This window comes from Scaptodrosophila lebanonensis, unplaced genomic scaffold (genome assembly GCF_003285725.1).
Source record: "Scaptodrosophila lebanonensis strain 11010-0011.00,11010-0021.00 unplaced genomic scaffold, SlebRS2 tig00000001-arrow-pilon, whole genome shotgun sequence".
In the NCBI taxonomy this organism is placed as follows: domain Eukaryota; kingdom Metazoa; phylum Arthropoda; class Insecta; order Diptera; family Drosophilidae; genus Scaptodrosophila; species Scaptodrosophila lebanonensis.
The window spans coordinates 930,804-956,238 of record NW_022060529.1 but is presented as its reverse complement, the minus strand read 5'-3'; the positions used below and the strand labels follow the sequence as shown (position 1 = coordinate 956,238).

Below are 25,435 nucleotides of genomic sequence, written 5' to 3'. Positions count from 1 at the left end.
ATGAATTTCATTATATTAGTTATACAATCAAGGTTATGTACGAGTATGTGAACACCCACACACAAATACGAGTACATGCGCTTGTGGAATACTCACATAGTAGTGTTGAAAGCAAAGACATGAACAATATACATATGTACAAGCATGCACATACCTTGTATATCATAATTATATAAGTATGTATACATACTATTTTATGAGCATTTATCAAATGTTTTTGATGATTGATTTCCATTTGTTTTAAATTGATGTGAAGTTAAAAGCTTTAATTTGCCATTTCAAAGCTTCGATTAATATTTTAAGTTTTTTGCCATTTTTTATATATACTTATTATTACATTTTAGGGCGTCTATGATTGTCACTACAATTAAATTTAGCTATAAATACTTTATTTATGAAATCATCCCAGCTACGTTTCATACGTTTTTGCCTTATTATTTTTAATTTAAGCTTTAACATGAAAATACGTTTAGTTTTAGTTTGAAATTGCGGCTACCCGCCATGCTGAGCAACAGCCACAACGCCCCCCAACCACACCTCCACACCACACACACTGCAATGAACTGCATATTGCAACTTATATAAATATTAACTATATAACTGTACGTGTAGTCGTATTTATGATTTTATCGGAACACAACATAAGAATACTCAAAGAAAACAAAAATACTTTTTACCACACTGAACAAAAATATTTGACTGAAAAGTGTCGGGGAAATATTAAGAAAATAAATAAAGGTATAAACAATTTTTAGCGTAAAAGTGTGTTTTTGCTAAATGTGGTAACTTAAACGTAAATTAATTACAAACTAAAGAAAGAACAAAATGACGAGATGAATAACTCAACTCAAAAAATCTTAAGTAAATTTTTGGATGACAAGCCATTTAGACAAAATTTTTGAGACGAAAAAAGACATTTAAAAGAAAGAAGACAAAAAAACATACAACATTAAAGAATTACTTTACATTTTATTTAAGCAGAACTTGCAACACAAAAAGTAAATGAGTAATAAATATAAAATAATTACAATTACTGTGAGTGTTTTTAGTTTACATTATAATTCCGAAACATTCAAATAAATGATAATTAGTTTAAAATATGAAATTCAACGTGTTTTGCTGACTTTTTTTTAATTAAGTAAGAAGGTCTTGGAATCGCAAAGCGATCATGTTTGACATGGGGATCGGAAATTTATATGATTTGGACACATACACATATCCTTGAATTTGTCATACTTGAGGTTTTATAAAAGTATAAAGTAATTTATTGATTGGCTTACCAACACAGAAAGTTAGTTCCAATGGTCGTATAGTTATGTATATCCAATTCCAAGCTAAAGAGTATAGTAGTTGCTGCCCCCGAGCAGTATGCTCATATAAGTATGTAACTTAGCGGGCATTAAACACAAAACATTTGGTGGAACACTTTGAGAAGCACTGTGGGCAGCGCTTCTTGGACGCATTGCATTTTCGTGATGGTATGTACACTGCAAGAGATTTCCACAAGTACTAGTCCAACTGTTTAATGGATATATCCCTGATGGTCATGATGGTCATACTTGAAGCTTGATAAATGTGTTAAAGTAGCAAAGTGAATATGTTTTATAATGTTCGTATTTTCGGCTGCATCAAGTTTATTGATTCGCTTTCCAATACAGAAAAAAGACATTTGTAGTTTTCCAATGGTCCTATAGTTATGTATATCCAATTACAAGCTAAAGACTACAGTAGTTGCTGCTCCTAAATAGATCGTTCAAGTATAGCTTAGCGGGCATCAAACACAACAACTGCAAAAGAAGTCACATTTAGTGGAACAGTTTGAGAAGCACTGTGGCCAGCGGCTACTTACGACGCTTGGTGCGCTTTTTGTACATGATGCGGTAGCCACACTCACGGCAACGTATGGGATCACGTGGACGCATTTCATTTTCGTGGTGGCACTCTGCAAGACATTTCCACAGGTATTAGTATAACTAGATATATTATACTTATTTCCAGTAAAAACAAATTCAAAACACATGTGCCCCGGCGTGTAAAATAGTGGAACTCAATAACCATATAATTTAAGTCCTCTGTAAAACTTACCACCACAGATATAGGTCATTGCGGTCTTCACGTTTTCTTTTGAGCTTGTTTCCGACATATTTATTTATTATATTTTGATAAACACAATAATCCGCTGCAATTTGCGTTTGGTGCGAACAAAATTCCGCTCTAAGTGGCAGCACCGACTGTGTGTTATCGATACATACGGAATTTTCGATATGAGAATTTGTTCAAAGCGCGGCACTACTTTTTTCCTTTATCTGGTCACGTTGGGACTATACAGCCGGCTAAAACCAAACAAATTGTTGCTGCTCAAAATGACGCGAATTAATAAGAAAAAAAACAATATGCATCCGCGTAATGTGCTGCGCACACCGCCCGACTATACGAAGCTGGCTATTAAGTACAAGGATTTCCGTAAAGTGTGTGATTTGGTAAGAAAACTGAAATGGTTGCGTATGCGTACCTCCTTTACCAGCTTTACCAGCCTCTTCAATTGCCTTGAAGAGAAGGGAGTCCCCCAAATCCACAATCCGGTCCTATGCAGAGCTATATTGTAAATCCTACCACGATGAGAACAAATAATTACTAATCATCAATCTTAAAGTGCTTCCCTTACGGAACAAGAGTTGCTGCACATCTTTTATTGAAGTAAACAGCTTTCACGTCGGCGATTGTTTCCAAAAATTAAACAAATTTACATTTTTGGGCCTTTAGTTATGTCAATAAGTAGTGTAGCCTTTAAAAACCCTTTGTTATTTTCCAGTAATTTGTTTAATTTTGCAGAATCTGAATGGCAAAGTATCGGTGGATTTTCGCAATGAGCAGGCGTTGCGTGAGTTGGCCAAAATGTTGCTGCTTGAATATTTCGATCTGAAGGTTGATTTCGCACCCGGCAGCTTGGTGCCAACTTTGGCGTTGCGTCTAAACTATGTGCTCTGGCTGGAGGATTTGCTTGAGCCGCTTAAACTGGACACAGTGCGTGGCATCGACATCGGTAGGTAATTGGTAATTAACCGCTTGCTATTGAGACAAACGTTCGCTGCTAAATTGCAGGCTGCGGCTCTTCGTGTGTTTACTCACTGCTGGCCGCCAAGAAGAACAAATGGCACATGCTGGCGTTGGAATCGAAGGAGATCAACATAGAATATGCACAGAAAAATATCGAACGCAATGAGCTGCAGTCGCTCATCGAAGTTTATCAGCAACCGGACAAGACCACAATATTCAAAAGTTATTTCGAATCGCCTAATGCCACTAAAGAGCAGTTTCACTTTTGTATCTGCAATCCGCCGTTCTTCGATTCGAATTCCCCAAATCCATTTGCAGGCAAAACACGCAATCCTACGCGTCGCCCAGCGCCCAAAACTGTGCGTACCGGCAGTGCAGAGGAATTGACCTGTGAGGGCGGCGAAGTGGAATTTGTGAAACGCATCATCGACGAGAGTCTGCTGTACAAGGAGCGTGTGAGTATTTTCACCACCATGCTGGGTATCAAGGCCAACTTGCCAAAGATTTTGGACTATTTGAAGGCGCAAAATATAAGCAATACTCGCACCACAGAATTCTATCAAGGCCACACTAATCGCTGGAGCGTGGCGTGGAGCTTCCAAAAGGAGGCCATCAGTGACACTTCGTCCAATTAGAAATTCGGTTGCTAGCGGTTGCTGACATATGTATAGTTTGATGGAAGGAGTGTTACTTTTAGTTTCTCATTGCCTTTGACCTTCGTGTCAGCAACCAAAACCGTATGTTCCCTCTCTCCCGAAAAAATATTTGCCACCAAGAAAAAGCTTTTCCACTAAATTGAAATTTGCATGTCTGTGCACACTTTGCTTTGTACACTCATCCACACCCCAGCTAACGGAAATTAACGTTTTGGTTGTATCATTGACCAGGCAGGCCACTTGCCCCACACACGCACACCAAGGCAATAAATGCTGGCATTTTGGGCAACCAAGCGAACTTCCACACCTTTGGCCGCAAAATATGAGCTGCCTGTGGTTGTAACTACACACGCAAATATTTTGCCTGGGCTGTCGTGAAACTTTAATTGTTGCACATGCCGAGCGCAAAATTTTTATTCAGCTTTTCTCCCTTTTTCCTCAGTTCCGTTTACATTGGCCGCATGTTTATTCTGGCCCGTCTTTATGGCATTTCAACACGTTAAGGTGTAAAAGAACAACGTAATTAAAATGTATGGCTTTGGCTTTAACTTGAACGACTGCGTCATGCATGCGTCGTCGAGGTCCAAGGCGCGCCGCCATTTGTTTGTTTTGCCATACATGGCATTGGTGTGCGTCCCACATGGGTGTGCTTTTCAATTTCATGCCACCTTTGTGAATTCAGCAGTCCACCTGCGCATCTGTCCACACGTCAACATGTGAGCAGCGGTTGTGTGCTTGTACTATATTATTTCTGTAATTTTCTAGTTATTACGTTAATTTGTGGCATGTCTGTTAACTCAATGCCGTAATTGTTAATTAAAAAAGCGTAGGCAAACGGCAGCTGGCGAGCAAACCATGTAATGTCCGCCACGGTCCTGAATGGCGGGCCATGCGCTTAACAATGCCATAACCATAAACTCTCAGCGCTATTTGTAAGCGACTTTATTTCCAATCGCTGATGGAAGTGTCTCCACGAAAGTCGAGTGAGTAGTGCTCGGCTTTTATCGACAGCATGAAATTGTTCTGAAAATACGTTTATGATACCTTAAATGGCAAACATGAATCATAGATTAAGTTGTCATTGCTACTGAATGCTTATTCGTGGCTAATATACTTTTAATCATGCTTTGCTTAGCCTTGGGCTGCCAGCGGCATGTGTGTGGTTTGAGTTGGAAAAGGATTCTCATTAAATTAAAACGAAGCTAGCAATTTATGAAACAAAAACCGAATGTTAATAAATTATTTTTGTACAATATAGTATAATCGTATATTTAAAATAAAACGCAAATCAAATTGAAGTACATGCTGTGACACTATATTTGAAATAAATCGCAAAACAAATTGAAGTACTTTTAAAACTTTTAAAATCTTTGATAAAATGTAGTATGTAGACCGCCAATAAATTCAGTTAATGCTAATTGCTAACTGATAATTCAGAGCTTAGTCACAGGAGACCGAAGTTTGAATATTTTTTTATATCGGGGTATAGGTTTTCACTAAGAAGAGAAACCAGCATATTTTCTTCCTGAACTTAGGACAGCCAGTAGATAGTGTGTATTGGAACATTCAGTATATCTATTTTTCTCTTGAATGCCAATATTTTAAGCATAGTTTCGGTAAAACTGTTTATTTGCGTAATTGTCTTGATTTTTCCAATTGTCCAGGCGTCCTGTAGCACTGGCTTTAGGCGTAAACATGAGAACATTGTGGTCTATGAGAGGAGATAGCTATTGCTACCCATTTTTATAGGTATCTGGTACTATAGTAAGGAAGCTTAACAAAGAGTTCGACAAATTTGAGCGAAACGAGTGATAGAAGGGATTCTGTCGTTGATTCAAATAAAGTCGTCTGATTGAAGTACAGCTGTGGCACTATATTCTAGTAGTATAAAAGAGACTTATTTGAAATTTGATTAGGACAGCCTTAAAATCAAGCCTTGACTGGTCAATGTATCCGATAATTCCTGCGACAGCTGAAGATAATACTCGTAGCTGTAAATAGCATTAATGTAGGATTTGAACAAAAGAGTCTCTGCAGTTAGTTTACAACACCTTCCACTTAGTGTAGCAAATATCAGACCAACTTGAATATTGTATGTTCTTGCAATTTTTGAGAAATTGTTTTTTTTATTTATTTATTTATTAACTTATCCTAGCGTTACAAGTACGAGATTACTTTTTAGTTATTACGCTAGTCATTACATATTCATTTCATTTCATTCAGTTAATTGTTAATTCAATTACAGGATTAATTTAGTTTAAATTGACATTTAATATTACAATTACATTTAAGAGTTTCACAATTTGCCTTAGCTTTAATTATTATTTCTTATTATATATTAATAGTTTACTTAAATTAATCATTTCTAAAGTTGTTTCGTTGTGTGTGTTGAAGAGAATTTAGAAGTACTAAAGTTAAGTTAAGTTATGTTTAAATAAAGCTAAGTAAAAAGCTTCACACTTTTCTTGTGCTTAAGAGCACTCGAAATGGTAACTGTTGTGTATTATTTATATAAAATATATACTTACTCTTGCACTTAACATAACTTACAAGTTTAATCCGCGAAAGTAACTTTTAACCTTGCAGGCAAAAAGGCAAAAAGCTTTTTGTAATTTTGTAGTGACTAAAAGAGAAATGCCGAATGCACAAGCATTAATGTACGTATGTACTTGTATTGCTAGTTCTACAAATCGATGAGTACATATTTATATTATTTGAAGCGCGTGTAAGTTTCAACTCCGGGCATGTCAGAGCCATATTGAAATATTAATTTAAATGGAGTATTTTGAAAAGAAAACGAGCTAGGACTGATTTGGCTGGTTGGTGAGGATGGGGATGGAGGGAGTCCTTAAATTGTGGTCTATCGCGACTGCACGTAGAGAGTAGAGATATGTTTGGACACGCACACACACACACACACACACACACACACACACATACAAATACATGTACGCATACAGTCGTAGCTGCAATTGCTGTCCGCTCGTGCGCCTAAATGCATGCTATTGTCATAGCAGGGGCGGGATACATTTCCTTGATTCCATGCAATAGATATAAGACAACAAACACACACACACATATTCACACAATTATATATACTCGTGCTTGCATCGCTGTCTGTGGCGTGTGTGTCATTCATGTAACCTTTCAATAAACATTTGTGTGCGAAGAAACGACAGCAGGAGCAGAGGGGCGTGGGGCGTGGGGAGCAGGCCAGCCAGTGCGAGCAACCGCAACTCGACTCGTGTAATTGAACTGGAGCTACATTCGTCCTGACTCCTTTCAATGTGATTTTAAAGTCAACATTCAACGCTTTTGACATACGAACTGCCATTTTTAGTTTGCACTTGTCCGCCTGCCTGTCTATCTGTCTGTCTGTCTATCTGCCTGCCTTCCCGTTTGTCTGTCTGTCTGTCTGTCAGACTCTCTGTTGACTATAGTATATAGTTCGTGATAATGCCGGAATAGTGTCTACACACTCAACCCGATGGCCGTTAATATTGGTTTGGCGTGCAGCCAGACGGCGGCGTCTGGGAAACGTGATATGCTATGCATATGCATGCAGCATGCAATGTGGCAAACCGCCACCACCACCACCACCACCACCACCAGCAGCACCACTCACTTGTCGGAGTTGTTCAAAGGGATTTAAGCGCGTTCGAGAATCAGTTGGATAGCGTATTAGCATAATGGGCTCAACCGATAGCAGGCTTCAAGACTGAAAGCATTCAACAATTTTCATATGATTTCCCGGGCCTTACACAACGCAACAAATAAAAAAAACTGGTAATTATTGTTAACAAGAGAGAACGCTACAGTCGAGCAAGCCCGACAGTAAAATAGCCTGTACTCTCCACAAAAAAGAAAAATTTAAAAAGAAATTTTTTTTTTTAAAATTAAATTATTAAAAAAAATTGAATTAATAAACATATTTTTGTTCAGTTTTAACAGCATACATTTACATCACGTGCCTATGCGTGTATGTGTGCAGTATAAAGTTGAACCAAAGCAGCAACAACCACGAACTGGATGTATATTCCGAACACGAATTGCGGGGGAGTGGGGGGTGTATCAGAAAAAAAAACACAAACTCGATCTGCCTAGGGTTTAGGGGAACCTCAATGCCAAGTTTGGTTATCCTAGCTATTGTACTTGCTGAGATCGTTGCGCTCATACAGACAGACGGACGGACGGACGGACGGACGGACAGACGGACATGGCTATATCGACTTGTCTTGTCATCCTGATCGGTAATATATATACTTTGTGGGGTCTGCCACGCGTCCTTCTGTGTGTTACATACATTCGCACAAAACTAGTATAGCCTTTCACCCTTTGGGCACAGGCTATAAAAATTACTTCGATATTATAAACAAATGTAGGTACGGTGTTTTCTCTATCGTGTTTTATTTCACATTTCAGGCGTCTCTTTTGTTGGAAGGTTGGTGGTCTAGCAATAGCACAAGGATTTGGGCCAAGCATCTATTTTCGTTTCATTTATTTGCTTTTAAAATATTTATATACATATGTACTTGTATATACATAGATTGTGTCTATTGTTCATTTTATATGCATATACACATGAATTTTGCTGTCTTCAGAAAGCCTGCATTGGTTTTCAATTGAGCGCTATCATTTTTTTGATGTATGAGGACGAAAGTATGTTTGTTAACAAATAAAATAGTGATAGCCTTACCTTAAATATCATATTCATTTGTGTTGCTTTGGGGGCAAAGTGTTTATTATTACGGCATTATTTCTACGCCCTTTAGTCGGCCTAACGCGACGCATCATTAATTTGTTTTTGCTAACAATTCAACAAAAGGAAATGAACAATACATCATGATGACGCCTATCCAATTATGGGAAGCGACTTTTTGTGTATTGCCAGGGACAGAAAAAGAAGCCATAAAATACAAAAATTGTTCTGAGCGTAAATAATAAAGGTGCCGAAGGGCATCCTCTTATTCCACTGCTTCAGACACATATTAGAGCTACATCGAAGGAATAATAACATGAAAGGAAATACAAATGTACGAGCAGCACGTAAGACAGAAATATACGACTACTATACAAGTATATAAACAGTTGACAGACAATACACAGAAAAAGAGCAGGTAATGGTCAAGGTGAAAAGTCAAGTAAATAATGCCAGCCAAATAGGTGGATCGGGCTAGCAAATAAATTGAGGCAGCCTTTGGAAAACATTTCCGGTAAGAGAAACAAGCTGGAAAACAAGTGGCAGTATTTTATACACAGAGAGAAAAATAACTAAAATATGTGGTTAATTAAATTTGCGAAATCGATTTCTAAACATAATAGTTCCTGCATTATTCAATGGTTTAATGGTAAGACCGACTCTTTCAATAATTTTTCTGCTGCAAGGGATAAAGAGCTTAGTTCCTGTTTCTTACAGTTTGATTTAAGCTTTAAATTTACAGCAGAACTATGAGAAATATACACATTTTCCATCCGTCCGTTCATACACATACACATGTACTTACGAGTATCTATATGTTTTGTTCGTTGTCCCAACCTCTCACCCATGCCCAAATTGATGCGCACCGCTACACTTCAGACGAAACGAAAAACTTTCCACTTGGCAGCTGTCCCCAAGGAAACAACGCTCGAAGCAACCAAAACCAAAAGCAGAAGTCATGGCGATGTTGCTGGAAAATGAGTCTGTTTGCGGGTAGGCCGAGCGAACGCTGTCTCCCAGCCTCACCTTGCAGTACAACAGGACGTATACGTTATTTACTATGACAGAACAGTTTGCTTGTTCTCCTATTTATTCGTTTCGTGCCGAACAAACCAAAGACCCAAAGAAGTTGATGATGAAGAAGCTGAGAAGAAAGTCAAGCTATTTTTATCTCTGCGCCAAAATAATGACTTTGCATTTTAACGGGCAAATGATGCGCAAAGATAGAGGTCGGGGAAGGTCGTCTATGCCCATGTCTACTCGTATAATCTTAGCGAGAAAATTGGAGAATTTCTTGAGTTTATTTCTCAAGTGGAAAGGCAACGAAGCAATGCGTTGTCAGTCATTTTATCAAACCAAAAGGGTTTATGTGTCGCACGCGTTTGCCATGTCGAGGCGAGGCGCTACACAAAACGAAGAAAAGCGCCTGCGATGACAAATGCCGAAAAACGGAAATTTCTGAGAAAATGCCATGAATTTTCACAGGCTTGTTGGGGTTTCTCTGTGTGGCCGGGTTGGGGATGGCGTATAAGTACAAGTTCCGTTTCGCTAACCAACATTCTGTCTGTCTGGCTGTAGGCTGTAGGCTGCCTGTCTGCCTTTTTGTCTTTCTGTCTGTTTGACATCAGCGCACCCTATTTGTTGTTGTTGTTGCTGCTGCTGCTGCCGCAATTGCTGGATGCTACGAATGCGCATATAACGCTCGTTTATTCGCACATTTCAAGGCTATGTTGCTTTACGAGTTCAGTCTGTACGATAGCACGACAAATGGAACTCTCGATGCTGTTTTAATTGATGTTGCTCTTGTTTTTGTTTATGTAACCGTTGTTTTTGTTGCTGTAACTATGGTCGGTTTGCTGTTTTTGCTGATGTTGCGGACACAACAGTTGTTCTTCTTCCTATGACGGTTGCATTCGGAACAGATTTTGCATTTGGGTTGCCAAAATATTGACGGCGCACATTTATTTCTAAGCTGTAAACCAACATTTACAGAATTTTAGATTTAGAAAATAGACATAAGTGCATTTGCCGTTTCATGTTCGCATTACTAGACTTAAAACCATTATTGATTTTAGTGGCTTTAAATAAATCAAATTGTCTGCTATTAGACAATAGACACTTCAGAAACAATTCGCACATTTTGTTGCGAGCGCCTATTTTCCTCATTAGCGGTTATTAAAGCTCTCCCTAATTGCGATATTTCTGTGCTAATATACTGGGTGTTTGCCACGAAATGAGTGAAACGTGCTCTTCGATGAAGACTCCTGCTAAATTAGCCAAGGAACTTCTAGTGCCACATTATTCAAATGGAATGTATGGGAATGGATATGTGAACATGAAGTCACTTTCTTCATTTCACTTGATGCACGACCCCTAAGAGTATGCAACACACGTTTCGGTCCAACGACAAACGGAACCTTAAAGTTCAGAAAACTTTCTTAATGCACACGTTTGAATAAATGTGTAGGTGTGTGTGTGTGTGTGTGTATTTACATGTGTGGCCCTCATCTTACGTTTATGTCGCACTCAACACTAGGCAGTTGCTTTTATTGTTATGACACCCTGTGCTTGACTTTTGCGCAATGCCAGGGCAAAAAAAAAGAGCCAGCACCCTCCCTACAACAAAACCGAATACAAAAAAAACCAATTCATTTGCGAGTGGAACAGACATACACAGACCCGCCTGTCCATGCACACGAGTTATATGTATGTATGTAAATGGAGTCAGACAAACACGCACACATACACACGCACCACGCCAACTCCCAAAAGGTGCAGACAAAGCGAAACAGCCGAAGCAAAAAGGAACGAGACGAGTGTTGGCTGAAAGCAAAGAGAGCATGAAGTAGTAGTTAAATTCGTTGAATAGTCGTGGTTGCGAAAAAAAAAAACAAAAATACGTTGCAAATGCCAACGCTGCTCATTCGCGGCGTCAACTTTGTGGCAAAAATTGTAGCATGCTTTTCGGGGCGCCAACACCCCAAACACGGAAAATGGCAGAAGTGTATAAAAAAATGGTTAGCAGCGCATATAACAAAAGCAAAGACAGAAAAACTTTTCATTGATATTTTTATAGGCAAGTTTTTATTTGAGTTTTTTTTTTGCTGTTTACGGCTGGCTGCTGCCACAAACACACACCACACACACTACACACACCAACACACAAAAAGCTCCTTGTGTATGCGGGTATATGAGTGTGTGTGTGTCAGCTGTGTGCGTGTGCAGACTCCCTGGCAGCAAGATGATGATGCCATTGCCTTTGAAACTTCCCAGCGGTGTCTGCTGCTGTTGTGTGCGTGCGCGTGCGTGTGTGTGTGTACAAGTATATGCGTGGCTCTGTCGGCTTAGCTTGGCTATCGGTTTGTTTATTTGCCGAACACTTTGCAGCCGAAGCCGAGCCATAACAGCTGCTAACGCCACGCGCTCTCTCCGCTCTTTGTTTGCTCACTTGGTGTTGCCTTCTGACTCGCATACCCACAGTGGGACCGAACTATGTGGTAATGTGGTATTGAATATTGTTCCACGAGAGCAAAGAAAATATTAAAGTTAAAAGTTATTATTAAAAATAGAAAACGTATCTACACATACTAGAAATTGCATATTCTCTTTTTTTCAATTCAGTATTTTCTATTGTTTATTTTAATAAATTAATTACGTTATCATATTATTTGTTTATTTAATTAATTTGAGATGTGGGATAAGATAATGATGCCCTCATTAGTAAACTTTAACCAATACACAACGACACTTACGTCGCGACGTTGGGGAAATTGAAGGTACGAAACCGAATCATCAAAACGAATGTGAGGAGAACTGTTGGATCCAAATAGTGGGTGCCTTTACACATTGATTATTCTATTTTCTACAAATTTGTGATTTTTGTACATTTTTCATTAAGGCTTGTTAATAAGTACACCTAACACTGTTTTAACACGGTGGATTGGCTCCAGAAAAAGTCGTGTAAAAAAACCGTATAAAAATGACATTGATCATATCGTGCTAAATGGAATAATGTCATGTAACCATATAAAAAAATTTTAATTTTCAAACCGTTAATAGGTAAAACAGCTACAATAGTAACATTTATTTGGTTATCAAGCTCAGATAAATGAATAATTTGTTTATGCATATTTGCACTTTAAACAATGGGGTCTGCAAATTTCGAAGATTGTGACTATATTGGATTGGAGTTGCTGCAACAAAACGAGGATTTAAGCGATTCTTTACCTACATATGGCATTTGGGATTATAGCTGAGCCATTAAAACACTGTGCGTCCCATCTGTTGTCCAATTTGCGACGCAAGTTCTGCCCGCCTTGGTAATCGCTCTCTCTCTCCCTCTCTGCCTTCTTCTGTTTTATTTTCATTTTGCGCTCATGTCGTTGACTACCGGCTGGCAATGGGGACGCTAGCAGCGACGTCGCTGCCGCTGGCAACGACTGTTGAGTGGAAATCCTGCAGGATAGCGACCATGGGTGGCTGGTCCTTTTAATTTCAGTGTGTTGCGCATTCAGTGCGAACGCGTCGCTTGCGTTTGTCAGTTGTGCCCGAGTCAGAGCCAGAGCCAGAGCCTGAATCAGTGTCAGTGTCAGCGGCTAGCCTGAAATTTCCGTTGCTCGGTGCCGTCTGCCTGGTCAGCAACAGTAGAAGCGAAGCAGTAGAAGCAGCAGCAGTGGCAGTGGCGAACAGTGCTGTCGAAAAGCGTACGCCCCAGTCTGAGTGTGTTAATTTGTGGTTGTGCGTAACTTTTGTATTCGAGCTTTTTTGTAAATCAAATTAAGAAATTAGAAGAAATATTTTTCTAACATTTGCAACCACAACGTTTTCGCTAAAAGAGCAAAGTGCAAAATAACAAAAGTAATACTCGTATACAAGTGTCTGAGTGCTTGTGTGTGTGTGCGTGCGTGTGTTTGTGTGTGCGAGCGACTGTTTATCGCTGTGTGAGTTTGTGTTTTGCTATTGTTGTTGCTGTTGCAATTGATTAAACAATATTGTTAGCTGTTAGGGGTAACCTAGGCAAAAAAAAAAAAAAAAAAAAAAAAAAACGAAAACAAACAACAAGAAAGCAAAACAAAGTCAGAACGCGCAACAGAGTCTAAGTAACAACAATGGGCTGCAATACAAGTCAGGAGCTGAAGACCAAAGATGGCAGTGCCATCGATGCTGTCAACGGGGATGTGGAGGCGAGTGCACCGTCGCTGGAGTGCTCGGCAGATGCGTTGGGCAGCAATCATGCAAATCACGCCAAATCAAATTCAATTATTTCGAATGGAGATGCTAAGTCGGCTGCCAAAGCGACGCTCAATGGGAGCGGCGGGGGAGTATCAGCAGCGGCTTCGGCATCGTCCACAGGAGCAGAAACAAATGGAGCGGAGCGTTCGTGCGATAAGGCGGAAATAACGGAATTCAACGACGCCGAGGTGGAGGACGAAGGTAAGCAGCCCCATCACATTACATTCCTTAACACATACGAGTACATACATATACATATCTGTGCCTATCCTATATACATACGCACATAAATGCTCAATACATTATGGCTCATATACCACATCCAGTACCCACTCAATACTAACGCAAGGCTATTGATCATTGTGTGTGGCCGCTTATCTCAGTACCTTTAGGTGTGAGGGAGAAGTATACAAGTGTGTGAGTGTGTGTGTGTATGTTGTTCGTTGTCCTTTGGGTGCTTGCCTTTGTGCCTTGCCTTCATTATTATTTATTACACCATATCAACATGCTGTGTGCACAACTTTATCGGTGTTGTGTTCTTATTGTTCCTGTTTTTGTTCTTGTTTCTGTTGCTGTTCTTATTGTTGCCTCCTTTCGCACGTCCTCCAAGCAGCGGCCACTAATCCAATTTTGTGTTTAATGGCATCGCAAATATATATTGTTTCACATGTGAGTGCATGCATTGCGCACTTATATATTACATATTCAATATTACCCATATCGCTTTTTTATATACATCCTACACACACACACATACACACACACACATACACACATAAACACTTACACAATTTAGTCCCAAGAGGATATTTTTCTATATACGAGAATGTCGCGTTTTATGACTTTTGCGAGTGTTTTGCGCAATTTGTTTGTCTCGCTGCCCTACAGGAAATTTGTTGTGCACTTAACTTAGTTAAGTAGTCGTCCTGTTAACCATTGTCGCTGTCCCTCGGAGCTCCTTTGTGATGGCACCATGTTGGAATAGTGCCCTCTAGCTGGGCCATATGGCCCGAGCCAGGCTAGCAGGATGTTAACATGCATTTTTTATGCTCGATGCTTGTTATTGAAAATGTATAACATTTTATGACCAGACACAAATTCACTTTCCACTACAGAGTTAATGATGTTTTTTGATCTCTATGCATACTTGTACATGCATATATATTTATGTACTTATCTGCGTATCAAACAATTACCATACAAGAGCAGAGGAGTGCTAGCGGGCCCAACTCTGAAATACCTTGATATTTATAAAGTATAGTATTTAAGCTAGAGGTCACAAACGAGAGATGTATATTTCTCCCTCATTTTTTGCTAAATATTAAGGTCAAGGATGTATTTCTTGTTCATTAGCTCTGATTTGACCAAAGCTGTGCTAGTTTTTTTTATAATTATATGGGCTTAAATGTTAGTTTCAGGAACATTTCCACCCGCCCCCATTTGGACAAGTCCCTCTTAAACTAAGCCCGGAAACCTCATTCGTAACTTCTGACTAATTTTGGAAATATTTCAACCAAAAAGTTTCTGTAGCCTTTGCGCTTCAAATATGTAACTAGAACAACGAAAAAAAGAGGGGGAAACGCACTCCCTCACGACGCCGAGGGACGTTAAATAAATGCGCCAAAATTTGCAGCACAAGTCATAAATTGCTAACGTATTCGTTCCCAGAGGGGCAGGTAAAGCTGTGGGTTGATGTCTATATAGTGTAGTTGCAGCTTCACGTCGCCAACGTGACCGCGGGCATACCAGCCACAGCCTTCTCAAGTCCCCTGATAAATGGCCCCACATTTTATCAGCGCCACGAGCTACAGACGACGGCACCCGAAGCGTCGACGTGGCCACTAATGCCGCAAATTATGATTATTGCAAAACAATTTTGTTGTTGTTGGACCATTGCGTTTTATGCTTTTAATTTGGCAAGCAATTTTATGTGCGTTTTCGTATTTCTTATTTTTAATAATTTTCAGCAAATTTTGCATTAATGATAATAAATTTTATAAACGGCCAGGCATTATAATTTATGAACGATGTTAATGAAAATTTATGACCTACCCACAACAAACTAGTGCTTATAATAGTACATACCTTAAAAGCTGTGTATTATTTTTTTTATGGCATTTTTCAATATCTTAAAAACATGAAAAAGTTATTGCAGGCCTTCTTTGAGCTTTAACTTGACTGAAACTTTTTGGCAGAAGACTGTAAAAGAAGTCCCGAAAGAAAACCAGTTATGAAAGTGCCTCGCAGCTGCCGCTTTATGTGCTCCATGGGTTGCTCTGCCAAGAAACATTTCATATTATGAGCACGTAGTGCAATGCATTGCAATGGAAATCAACAAACTGAACACTTTTCCAGCCTTTTGGCTGCAAATGAAAATAAATTAAGAGACGGCTGTCAGACAGAAACAACAGCAGTTACATACATTTTCCAGCATTTCCGCTGGGCGGAATTGGCGTAAAAAACATGGTGGCATGAAGAAGAGGGAAAGAAATACCAGCCAAGTTTATTCAACTCATTGCCGGCGATCAAAGGCAGCGACAAAAGTGCCACAAACTACTTGACAACGAACATAATCAGCTAATTAAGAAATGCTGATTAGTCGTGAACGAGCTGGACGCTACTTATCTTTATGGCCACCGCACCTAGACAGCAAACAAAACTGAAAAAATAATAATGAGAACGAAATAATTAAAAAGAAAATCGTTGATGCGTGCGATTCACCTGGAAAAGCGTTAAAGGGCGCAGAGCTCAAATTGCAAAGCGCTCAACATAAATTAGCAATAAAGCTGTCAGCTCATGCGTAAGCCTCACAAAATGCCTAAACAAATAGAGGAGGAATGAGTCCCAAGCAACTCCATACAAAGCCCAACCGTGCTGAGCATCTGGTAAGCTCATTTTGCCTTATATTAAATGCAAATGAGTCGGCGTTCATTTACATTGTTGTCGCTTTTATAGATACACTCCAAGAAAATTGGGATGTAGCCTGAATACCTTGCATAATTTTCATGTTTCGATCAGCCATGCAATGGCTTGACATAAAAGCACAAATGCCAAAAATTCATAGTTAAAAATCACTTTCCATAATAAAAGCTTTAACAAGAAAGAAACTTTTACGAATTACGATCAGAAAATAATTTGGTGGTATTGAATGAATCGTGCTAAATGGAATAAAGTCGTGTACCCATATATGTATACAATTTTAATTTTCAAACCGTGTTAAATCAAAACCGTGTAAAAACAGAATTAGGTGTAGTTAATTGATGAACCCTTTTAAAAGTTCGATTTCAACATTCGTCTAAAATGTTCTCGTATTTTTATTATAAGGAAATCATTAAATTTATTCTGTTTTAAATCTTCGCTCTCAACAAATTTTCTCATTTCTCGATTATTCCTTAGCATTGCAAATAAATTATCTTATCAAAAATAAGTTAGAAGAAGGCAATGCTATTCCACCTTTAAGATAATAATAGCTGTTATTGTATATTATTTTCGAATATGTCATTATGATAAACACTGTTTATATATAACTGATATATCTGAGAAATATGTATTTATAGTTAAGAATGTATATATGTATATATGTACATAAATAAGTTGTTTTTTCAAAGCTCATTAAACTATCGACGTGTTGAAGACCTAGTTATACTTATTGTCATGTTATAGTCATGCAAGTCATGCAAGCAATTGTCCGCCGCCAGATATCCGACTGTTCAATTTTTAACCCAAAAGCAGCGCTCAAAAGTATGCTACGGCTTTCGAACACCATTGAATATACTAGGCAACGTTTTTACACCCAACAAATGTTTGAATATTTTATGAGTAAGACGCTAACTTTAGTTGTCGCTGCCCGAAAACTTTAGTTACAAACACACACGCAACCAAGCTACACACCCACACACAATCTTAGGGGTGTTCGAGTCTGAGTCCGCGTCCGTAGCCGTCTCCGTGTCTTTGTCCACTTTTGGTGTCAGCGCGTGTCCGTGGCCTTTGCAAAGTCTTATGTGTGCTTGTGGCTTATTAATTATGTTTCTCCATCGCTTGCTTGCGCCCATCCTAGTCCTCCACCCCTACGCGACGCCATAAGCTGCGTCTGAAAACTAATGCACGCTTAATTGAGAGCAAATAAAGCGTTTTGTCTGACAGTCATTTGATTTATTGAGCAAATGATTTCCATTTGATATTTTGTTTGTCTGCCTACCAGCTTTATCTTTTCTAGCCCTGCCCCGCCTCCGCATTAGCCTCTATCTTGACGAGGTGCGGTCTTCCACATGCCCATCCATTTCGTTGCCGTCCCACCATGTCAGTTGTCAGTTTGGCTGTCATGTTTCATTTGTTCACCTGTGGTCGCTACTACAAGTAGATATATACGGATATTTATGTGTGTGTGGTTGCTTGGTAATTAGCGCACTTTTGAGGTGTGCGTGAAATATTGCTGGTGTTGACTGATTCTGTGGTAGAAACGGAAACATATGAATTGCAAATTTGCTATGACGATTTATAATACTTAAGATGCTGTGATGGTATCTATTTGTTATTTTTCAACGAATATTTGGAGCCAACGATTATTTGAGAATGTTGTACAATTCATACAATTATTACTTCATTGCAACATTTGAAGAATTCCTATTTATTTGGAATAATGAACGCAGTTCGAGAAATACTATATTGCTATAAATGAGAGTGCTTGCATCCATCGGCGGCGGCAGTAGACGCACAAATTGTGTCAGTAGGCCTTGATTTCCATGACAAGTTGCCTGAAATATTAAATGGAAATAGTTTCGTTTCTTTTTTGATTGATATGGTCAAGGAGAAATCTGTTGTCTACAATAGATATAATCTTTTTTATTAAAGGTATTTCGTATTAGGCGAGCATTTGTGATGGTCTTTAATGATTTTTGTTCCAGTCTTCACGCTCTTCGCGCTCCTTTATGACTTCCTGCAAATATGGCTCCAAGTACTTCACGTCCTCTTCATACTTGGTCCACTCCTCCTGCGGCAAAACCGTCTTGGTCATGGACAGATGCAAGGCGCGCATGATGCGATAGTTGCGGTCGTCGTAAAGATTGCGTGGTAAACGGCGTACAGCCTCCTGAACGTCTTCATTCTCATAGAGGCAGTCGTCGCGGTGCAGGCCTTGTCCAAGTGGAAACATATTTAGGCTCGACTGTGGAACATAATGCGTTTACTTACCATATTGATTGAAACCAGACATGTTGTAGGCCCACTTGCCAAGGTTTGCTAAAAGAACAAAAATTAGATTACATTTTGGATGATCTCCAGTGCAGGAATGTTGGTAAACTGTTTACTTACAGAAAACCAAAGGACCAATTCGAGCTACGTATCCCGACATGATTTTTGTCAATTTCAGTTTTTCTTTTTTTCACAAAATTTCAATCCACTGATATTATTAGCAGCTTACAAGTCGTCCAACTTTTCACAAATGACGTTTAATAAGAAGTGAACTTGATTTGGACACCAAGTCGATATCTTTTTATCGCTGGTAATACTCGATTATTATTTTTGATTTCTATCGAAAAAAACATTGGCAATATTCCTGCAACGCGTTGCAACGTCCAATTGGTGTCAAACTTAATTTAATATGTAAAGACGACTTAAAGGATTGTTGTGTACTTTAATTGAACAGAATTATATGCCGTGCTTGTAGAGTACAAGTTTATGGAGTCTGCTATTCAAATTTGATAGATAAAAATATCTGACAGCTCCATTAACTAGATTTCTTTTCAGCCACATAGGAGCGATAACGAACCCTTGATTCGGAAGTGTTTGCTTTACCATATTATCGATGTGTTACAGGGTTAGCACAAGCTGTATACTGTTGTCTTTTAATAACAAGTTGAGGTACAATATCGTGATAGACAAACGAAATTTAGTAAAAATATTAAGGCATAAAACGTTTACATATTGAAGAAATATTTCAATAAAGTAGAAAATTATCGATTCGAAAAATATTCGATTTCATATTTAAACATCAGTATTATACCTGCTGGGCAAAAACTATAGGATCTGGGCAATGCAATTGATTTTGTTTCAGTGCACCCATCTATTGCATTTGTTTTGGCATTCCCAGTTCCTGTATATGTACATTTGTAGCCGTCTTGAAAATACCATGTTGATAGGGTTATCCTAAAAAGATGAACCAACATTTCCTGGCCTTGCAGTGTTGTGATACTTCGGTGCAAAGTCGATAGGACTCTGCGAAACCCTCAATAGAAATTTAGCCATTTTCGAACTAAAAAGGTTTAGCGGACTTATTGTTAAATATTGTACACAAATCCAAGTGCAACAAATACTTTTTATGAATGTGAGATTTCTTAATTATTATTTTAACTTGTGTTTTCAATAGAATAAATCAATCTAACCTCCTATGCAGCTGCAAATATGTAATGTAAACAGCAATTTAGGGAATGTTAATATAATAAAGGCTGTCAAAATTGATTAGTGGGGGATTTTCACAACACACTGAAATAACTATAAAAAGTGTTCGCACCAACTGCGCTCCAAATTGGGCAACCATCACGTTTTATAGGCCTAACATTAAAATTCAAATTTAGTAGTCGAGTCGGGCGGCACGGCAGTTCACAGCTCATTGGGCAACTGTCAGGAAGGGCGACCAAGCAAGAAGCCATATTACAATATCATGCATACGAGTACACCAGAAACCCTTGCCCCAAAAACATTTAACGAGCAAATATAAAACGAGCCGGCAGTTGTCGGCGCTAAAAATACGCGGCAATGGCCTTGCCCAAAAATATTAAAGAGTAAAAGGGAAGAAGGGACGAGGGCGAGGCATTCAAATTGCGGCATATTTACACGGAAGAAATGCATAAAAATACATATATTGTACCCATGAAAGCGGCGCTGGCCGAAAGTAAATGCGAAAATTGGTCACTGGAGTGGCATTAAAGAGTGGGACAAATGCCAGAAATGCGTGCCGGAATGTTATTTGATATTCGAGTGTACGATTTTGAAGTATGTATTGAGTATGGAGACGACAGTGGCGCCGACACAGAAAAATATGCATGTACCGTGGTCTGGCGGAAAGGCCAGACAATCGCAGTTCACTTGGCATGCCGACGCACAAATGTCAGCGTGCGACAATGCACAGACCAGTGCCGCACGCACTCACACACACACACACACACAGAAAACAACACAGAGAAACAGATAGAGTCTCGCAGAGACAGAGGCACCCAGAGCACAAAATGGCGGTGCTAATGGCCATTGTGTGGCGTCGCCTTTGCAGCTTTAAATGCTCGCCGACCAGCGGCGGAAATGATAAATTGACATTTGTTGGTTTTTGTGCTCGCAGATTTCCGGCACTTCCGTCAGCTTGTTATTGGCCAGTATTTTTGTTGCAAACAATTTCCGCCAGCACTGTTTTTGTTTACCCCATGGTAACGTTTTTTCCTTCTTTCGATTGTGACGCAATTGTGCTAAGGTCCTTGCCATTTGCCTGTCAGCCAGCCAGGCTGTCTGATGCCTATGAATTTATTATGCATATATAGAAATTGATATGCCGCACATTATTTATGATGCCGGCGAGGCATCGTCGTCGGCATCGACATTGGCATCAGCATCGCCATCTTGGCCCGATTGCCGTTGTCTGCCATTTTGTCACTTGTCGCAAGTGTATGCGCATATATGGTAAATATATTCATATAATCGGCCACATTGGCTGACTTACCCAATCTAGCTGTGTGAGACTTTATGTGTCATACTTTTTTTTTGTAATCTATCATGCTGCTAACTGTGCATAATTTGCCGTTGTTATTTATTATCTTTCCGTTTATGTGACGTAATGGCACCCGTGTGAATGCAATGGTTTGGAAACATTTTCAAAACTGGCCATAAATTTATCATTTCGCGATGACATTGCTGTTTAATGGCTTCTGAATTTCCCAATTGATATCAATAAGCACGAAATGCAATACATATATAAGTACTACATATACTTGTATACGAACTCGGTTCCTATAATACAAAACAAGGTCTATGGGTGTGCAATAAAATGTTAATGGCTTACAAAATGCTATAAAAAATCAGGGAGAGTCCTCAGAGTCTAATTTGACTCCTTTGTCATAATACAATCGAGTAGGTAGCTACGTTTCTAAGCTACAGCTATAATGTCTTTATTTAATAATACGTGCTTAGTTACCAACCATTTTTAAGGCATTCTTCTTCTTTTCAATTGCATTTAATATTCCTCAAAACTTGGTGAATCAAAGCCGTTATCAGTGCCATGTTGAATAATCCAAAGTAGCTTAGAGTCCATTAGAAAATTACAAGTTTGTTAAAGTTATTAATTGCATATTAAAGTGGAAACAAACTGCAATTTTGTTTGAATGGGGATGTAGTGTTTAGTCCTTACAGCCCTTTTCTTGCTATATCCACAAAAGCTCTATAAATAGGCCAATGTCTCTTTTGGTTAAGCTGACATTTCATAACCCCAAATTGTTTCATATTGGCAAAGGCAGACTGCGCAAAAGTTTCCTCAAATATTTATTAACGAAGCGACGGCAATTTTGTGCACGCATATGAAAGGCAGTCCCAAAACAAACTTGAGAATTAGTTGAGTAGTCAGTCTGTCACACACATCCTTATGTATGCATACATACAAGTATGTATGTTAGATGTATAGGCCAAATTCAAGAACAAATAAACATTCACACACACACGCACACATAGCTTTATTGCACAAAACCAATGCCACTTCACACGCATTGTGATTGCAGGCATCACATTATGTCTGGCCCCAGGACAGACAGGCAGCTAATGAAGTGGAAACAACAGGAGCGGAAATAGCAAGAGCAACAACAACAATGGTAGCTATTGTTGTGTGAATGTTAATGGTTTTTACACACACACACGCACACACACATACTAACTAACAGTTGCTTATAAAAATCATAAAATTTAATTAAAAATGTGCAAAGTGTTTGCAAACAAGCGGCAGCTGATAACGCGTAGCTTTCGATAGACAATCAATAAACGCCAGGAGCAGTATTACGTATACGCCATGTTAAACCAACGATTGTGAGCTGTTGCTTCCGACACAGAGACACCAACAAAAATGAAGAGCGCAAAATGTCAAAACAAAAAGCGGGCATGCTAGGGCAACTTTTCTTGACAAACAAAAGCGGAAATTGATTGTATTTATACCAACAACGAGCAGCACAGCAATGTAAAAAATTAAATGGTAGGTCGGGCAGCGGCATAAAAACAACAAAACGTAACTTTAGCCAACATATACTCGCACTGTGATGTACACAAACAATGCCACTCATTTGAGTAGATTCATACAAACATCTATATTTTGTCATAACTCGAAAATTTTTTTTTTTTTTTTTTGCCAAATTAATTATTATTTGCTAATAAATTGTGAAATTGTGAGTGTCCTTGTATGGTATGACACTTTTGTTCTAGATACGTTTTAATTGATTTCCACTTCAAAAAATGTATACCCTCATCATGATGGGTCATCTAGGGTCATCATAGGATGGTATAGCCATAGTTAAAATCTCTTTTTACTTTGGCTTAAATTAAAAACTTTTTCTAGTGAAAAAATAGAGGAGATTGCATTAGGAGTACTCCAAATATAAAAAAAATGTCCTTTAATGCTTTTTAATAAAATGGATAGGAACTAAGTCAAAGTTCACAAAACTATTCCAAGCCGAAACACAATACCATGGTGCCCCTTTTATGACTCTTTTTGTACATATTCAGTTGGACTGTAGTGTACCTAAGTACGCACATGCTTATGCGCGACGCCATAACAATAAGCTTGGCGCCACTTTTTTCTTCCACGCCTGGGCAGGCCAGAGTCAGCGTCTTCGTCGTCATCGTCATCGTTGACGAGCTGCCTTTGCATAACATTCTTTATGCAATTAAGTTGATTATGTTTTTGTTGAGAAAATCCGGGGATAGCTGCGCACCCCAAGACGCTAGCAAGTTGCTAACTTTTTCAAGCTGATTAAAAGTTTAGGCTGCTAGTTGGTGTCCAACGTGCTGTTGTTGTTGCTGTTGTGGCTGGCAAGCAAAAAGCGTTTGACTGGCAGACGTCTAACATAACTTCTGGTAGCTACCAGACTTTCCCCACTATATGTGTGTGTGTGTCGTTCACTTGTCATTGGCAGCTTGCTTTCATCGTTATGTTTTGTTTTTGACTGCGGGCGTAATTGGCATTCAAACAATCTATATACAAAGTATATATGAGCATATATACAAATATATATAGCGTAGGCGTGGAAAAGTTTTTGATGTTGCCGTTGCCGTTGATGGAAAATGCAAGACAAGAAAAGTGGGCGCCTATGCTAATTTGATAATAAAATTGGCCAAATTCAGCCACAGGCGTTGCTATGAAGAAGTTAAATATGCTAGGAAACAATGTCGGGTTCCATGCCATTAGGCAGCAGAATGAACTTGTTGGTGTCGCTGCACGAAGGAGCTGAGAAGGATAAGTTATTCATTAGACAGTAATAGCTAATGCAAACGACGAAATTAATGATTGCAGGTGCTGTGGTGTTCCAATTGCGAGAATAAATTTCTTCAATTGTTGGTAATATTGTCAAATTTGTGGTAGTGAAGTGAGGAATCTGGGAGTCCTACCTCAAAAATAAGTAGTTATCATAGATAAAGCCATCGGCCCGGAGTAGTCAATTTATTTTTTGGAGCTCCAACTTTACACCGTATGAGTGCGTGGCAGAAGAGATATGATTAGTCCGTTGAGTCCCGCTTGCCATTTGTATACACTGAAATTGCAGGACCATACGTCTTAGAGATAAGTTACGCATCTTAGTTATGAACTTAATATTATGTTTAATCGAGTGACTCTATTCTTCTTTCTGCAGAGCTTTGAAGAAAGATAGGTATCCTTAAACGGTTGTTAAACGTTATTTGAGGCAAAATTCGTTCGTTAATTGAATAATGCACTCTAATAAACTATTCATTTGGATGTTGCTCTGCTAAATGTATTAAATGTTAAACGATAAACATGGGTCTACCTAAAGTATTATTAAATGCGTTTACAGACATTGAAGCATTAAGAAAATTTCTATAGTTTCACAGAAAGTTTCCTTAGTAGCGATAAAATTTTGTGCGGCTTCGCGTTCAAGAGTCCTTGCTAATGTACACAACTTTAGAAGTTATGCGTCGCTATTCATTTCAGCAGTTTTATTTTATTATGTCTTCGTTAGTGCTCTTTTCTACCGCCACATTTAGACACAAGGAAGAGGAAAAGTTTGGCTTAAGTTTGGCTCAATTGGCACAAAACTTTATGCACTGAGCCTCTTATATTGTCCTTTTGTTTTTGTACATATAACGTACTTTATTGCTATTTATATTATCGAAAACTTTTCGCAGTACTCGTATGTTCGAGTGCGGAAATTAGTTTGAGTTTTACGGTACTGATTGCCTCATGAGTGATTGAATGTTATCTGTCTGCCTGTGTGACAAAACACGTGAATGTGAGCGAAATAATTCGCGGATATTGACAACAAAAGGTGTACAGGTTAAGATCAATGCTAATCAGAGTACGACTCGACTTTGCGTGTGTGGCGGAAATTGAAATATGAATTGCGTATACGCCATGTTTGATTTACAAGTATTCAGAGCATTCGTCATGTTTGTACGATTTCCTCCACGTGTATGTGTTGTATCCTTTTCAACGTTGACAGAATTGTGTTCGTCTATTTTATATAAATATTTGCTATTTGTATTGCTGTATAATCTTTTCATTGCTTCATGTGCTTTTTCTAACACACACCACATATAC

At 38.8% G+C, this 25,435-nt stretch overlaps 4 protein-coding genes across 4 annotated transcripts; 2 read left to right on the top strand and 2 right to left on the bottom strand.

Moving 5' to 3' along the window:
* Positions 1-1,596: 1,596 nt before the first annotated feature.
* Positions 1,597-2,229, bottom strand: LOC115627062 (DNA-directed RNA polymerases I, II, and III subunit RPABC4). The gene is made up of 3 exons (XM_030522612.1): positions 2,086-2,229; positions 1,850-1,942; positions 1,597-1,787 (listed from the first exon to the last, which is right to left on the bottom strand). The coding sequence occupies exons 1-3, from the start codon at positions 2,141-2,143 to the stop codon at positions 1,765-1,767; spliced, it is 174 nt and encodes a 57-aa protein (XP_030378472.1). The 5' UTR covers positions 2,144-2,229; the 3' UTR covers positions 1,597-1,764.
* Positions 2,230-2,264: 35 nt separating this feature from the next.
* Positions 2,265-5,059, top strand: LOC115634498 (U6 small nuclear RNA (adenine-(43)-N(6))-methyltransferase). The gene is made up of 3 exons (XM_030532257.1): positions 2,265-2,480; positions 2,833-3,043; positions 3,103-5,059. The coding sequence occupies exons 1-3, from the start codon at positions 2,265-2,267 to the stop codon at positions 3,690-3,692; spliced, it is 1,017 nt and encodes a 338-aa protein (XP_030388117.1). The 3' UTR covers positions 3,693-5,059.
* An 8,461-nt stretch (positions 5,060-13,520) lies between these two features.
* On the top strand, positions 13,521-13,987 carry LOC115634497. The gene is made up of 2 exons (XM_030532256.1): positions 13,521-13,845; positions 13,971-13,987. Exons 1-2 carry the CDS (start codon positions 13,521-13,523, stop codon positions 13,985-13,987), a joined length of 342 nt encoding a protein of 113 aa, XP_030388116.1.
* A 4,479-nt stretch (positions 13,988-18,466) lies between these two features.
* On the bottom strand, positions 18,467-19,070 carry LOC115622732 (cytochrome b-c1 complex subunit 7-like). The gene is made up of 3 exons (XM_030516812.1): positions 18,955-19,070; positions 18,835-18,882; positions 18,467-18,777 (listed from the first exon to the last, which is right to left on the bottom strand). The coding sequence occupies exons 1-3, from the start codon at positions 18,992-18,994 to the stop codon at positions 18,530-18,532; spliced, it is 336 nt and encodes a 111-aa protein (XP_030372672.1). The 5' UTR covers positions 18,995-19,070; the 3' UTR covers positions 18,467-18,529.
* Between the last annotated feature and the right edge of the window lie 6,365 nt (positions 19,071-25,435).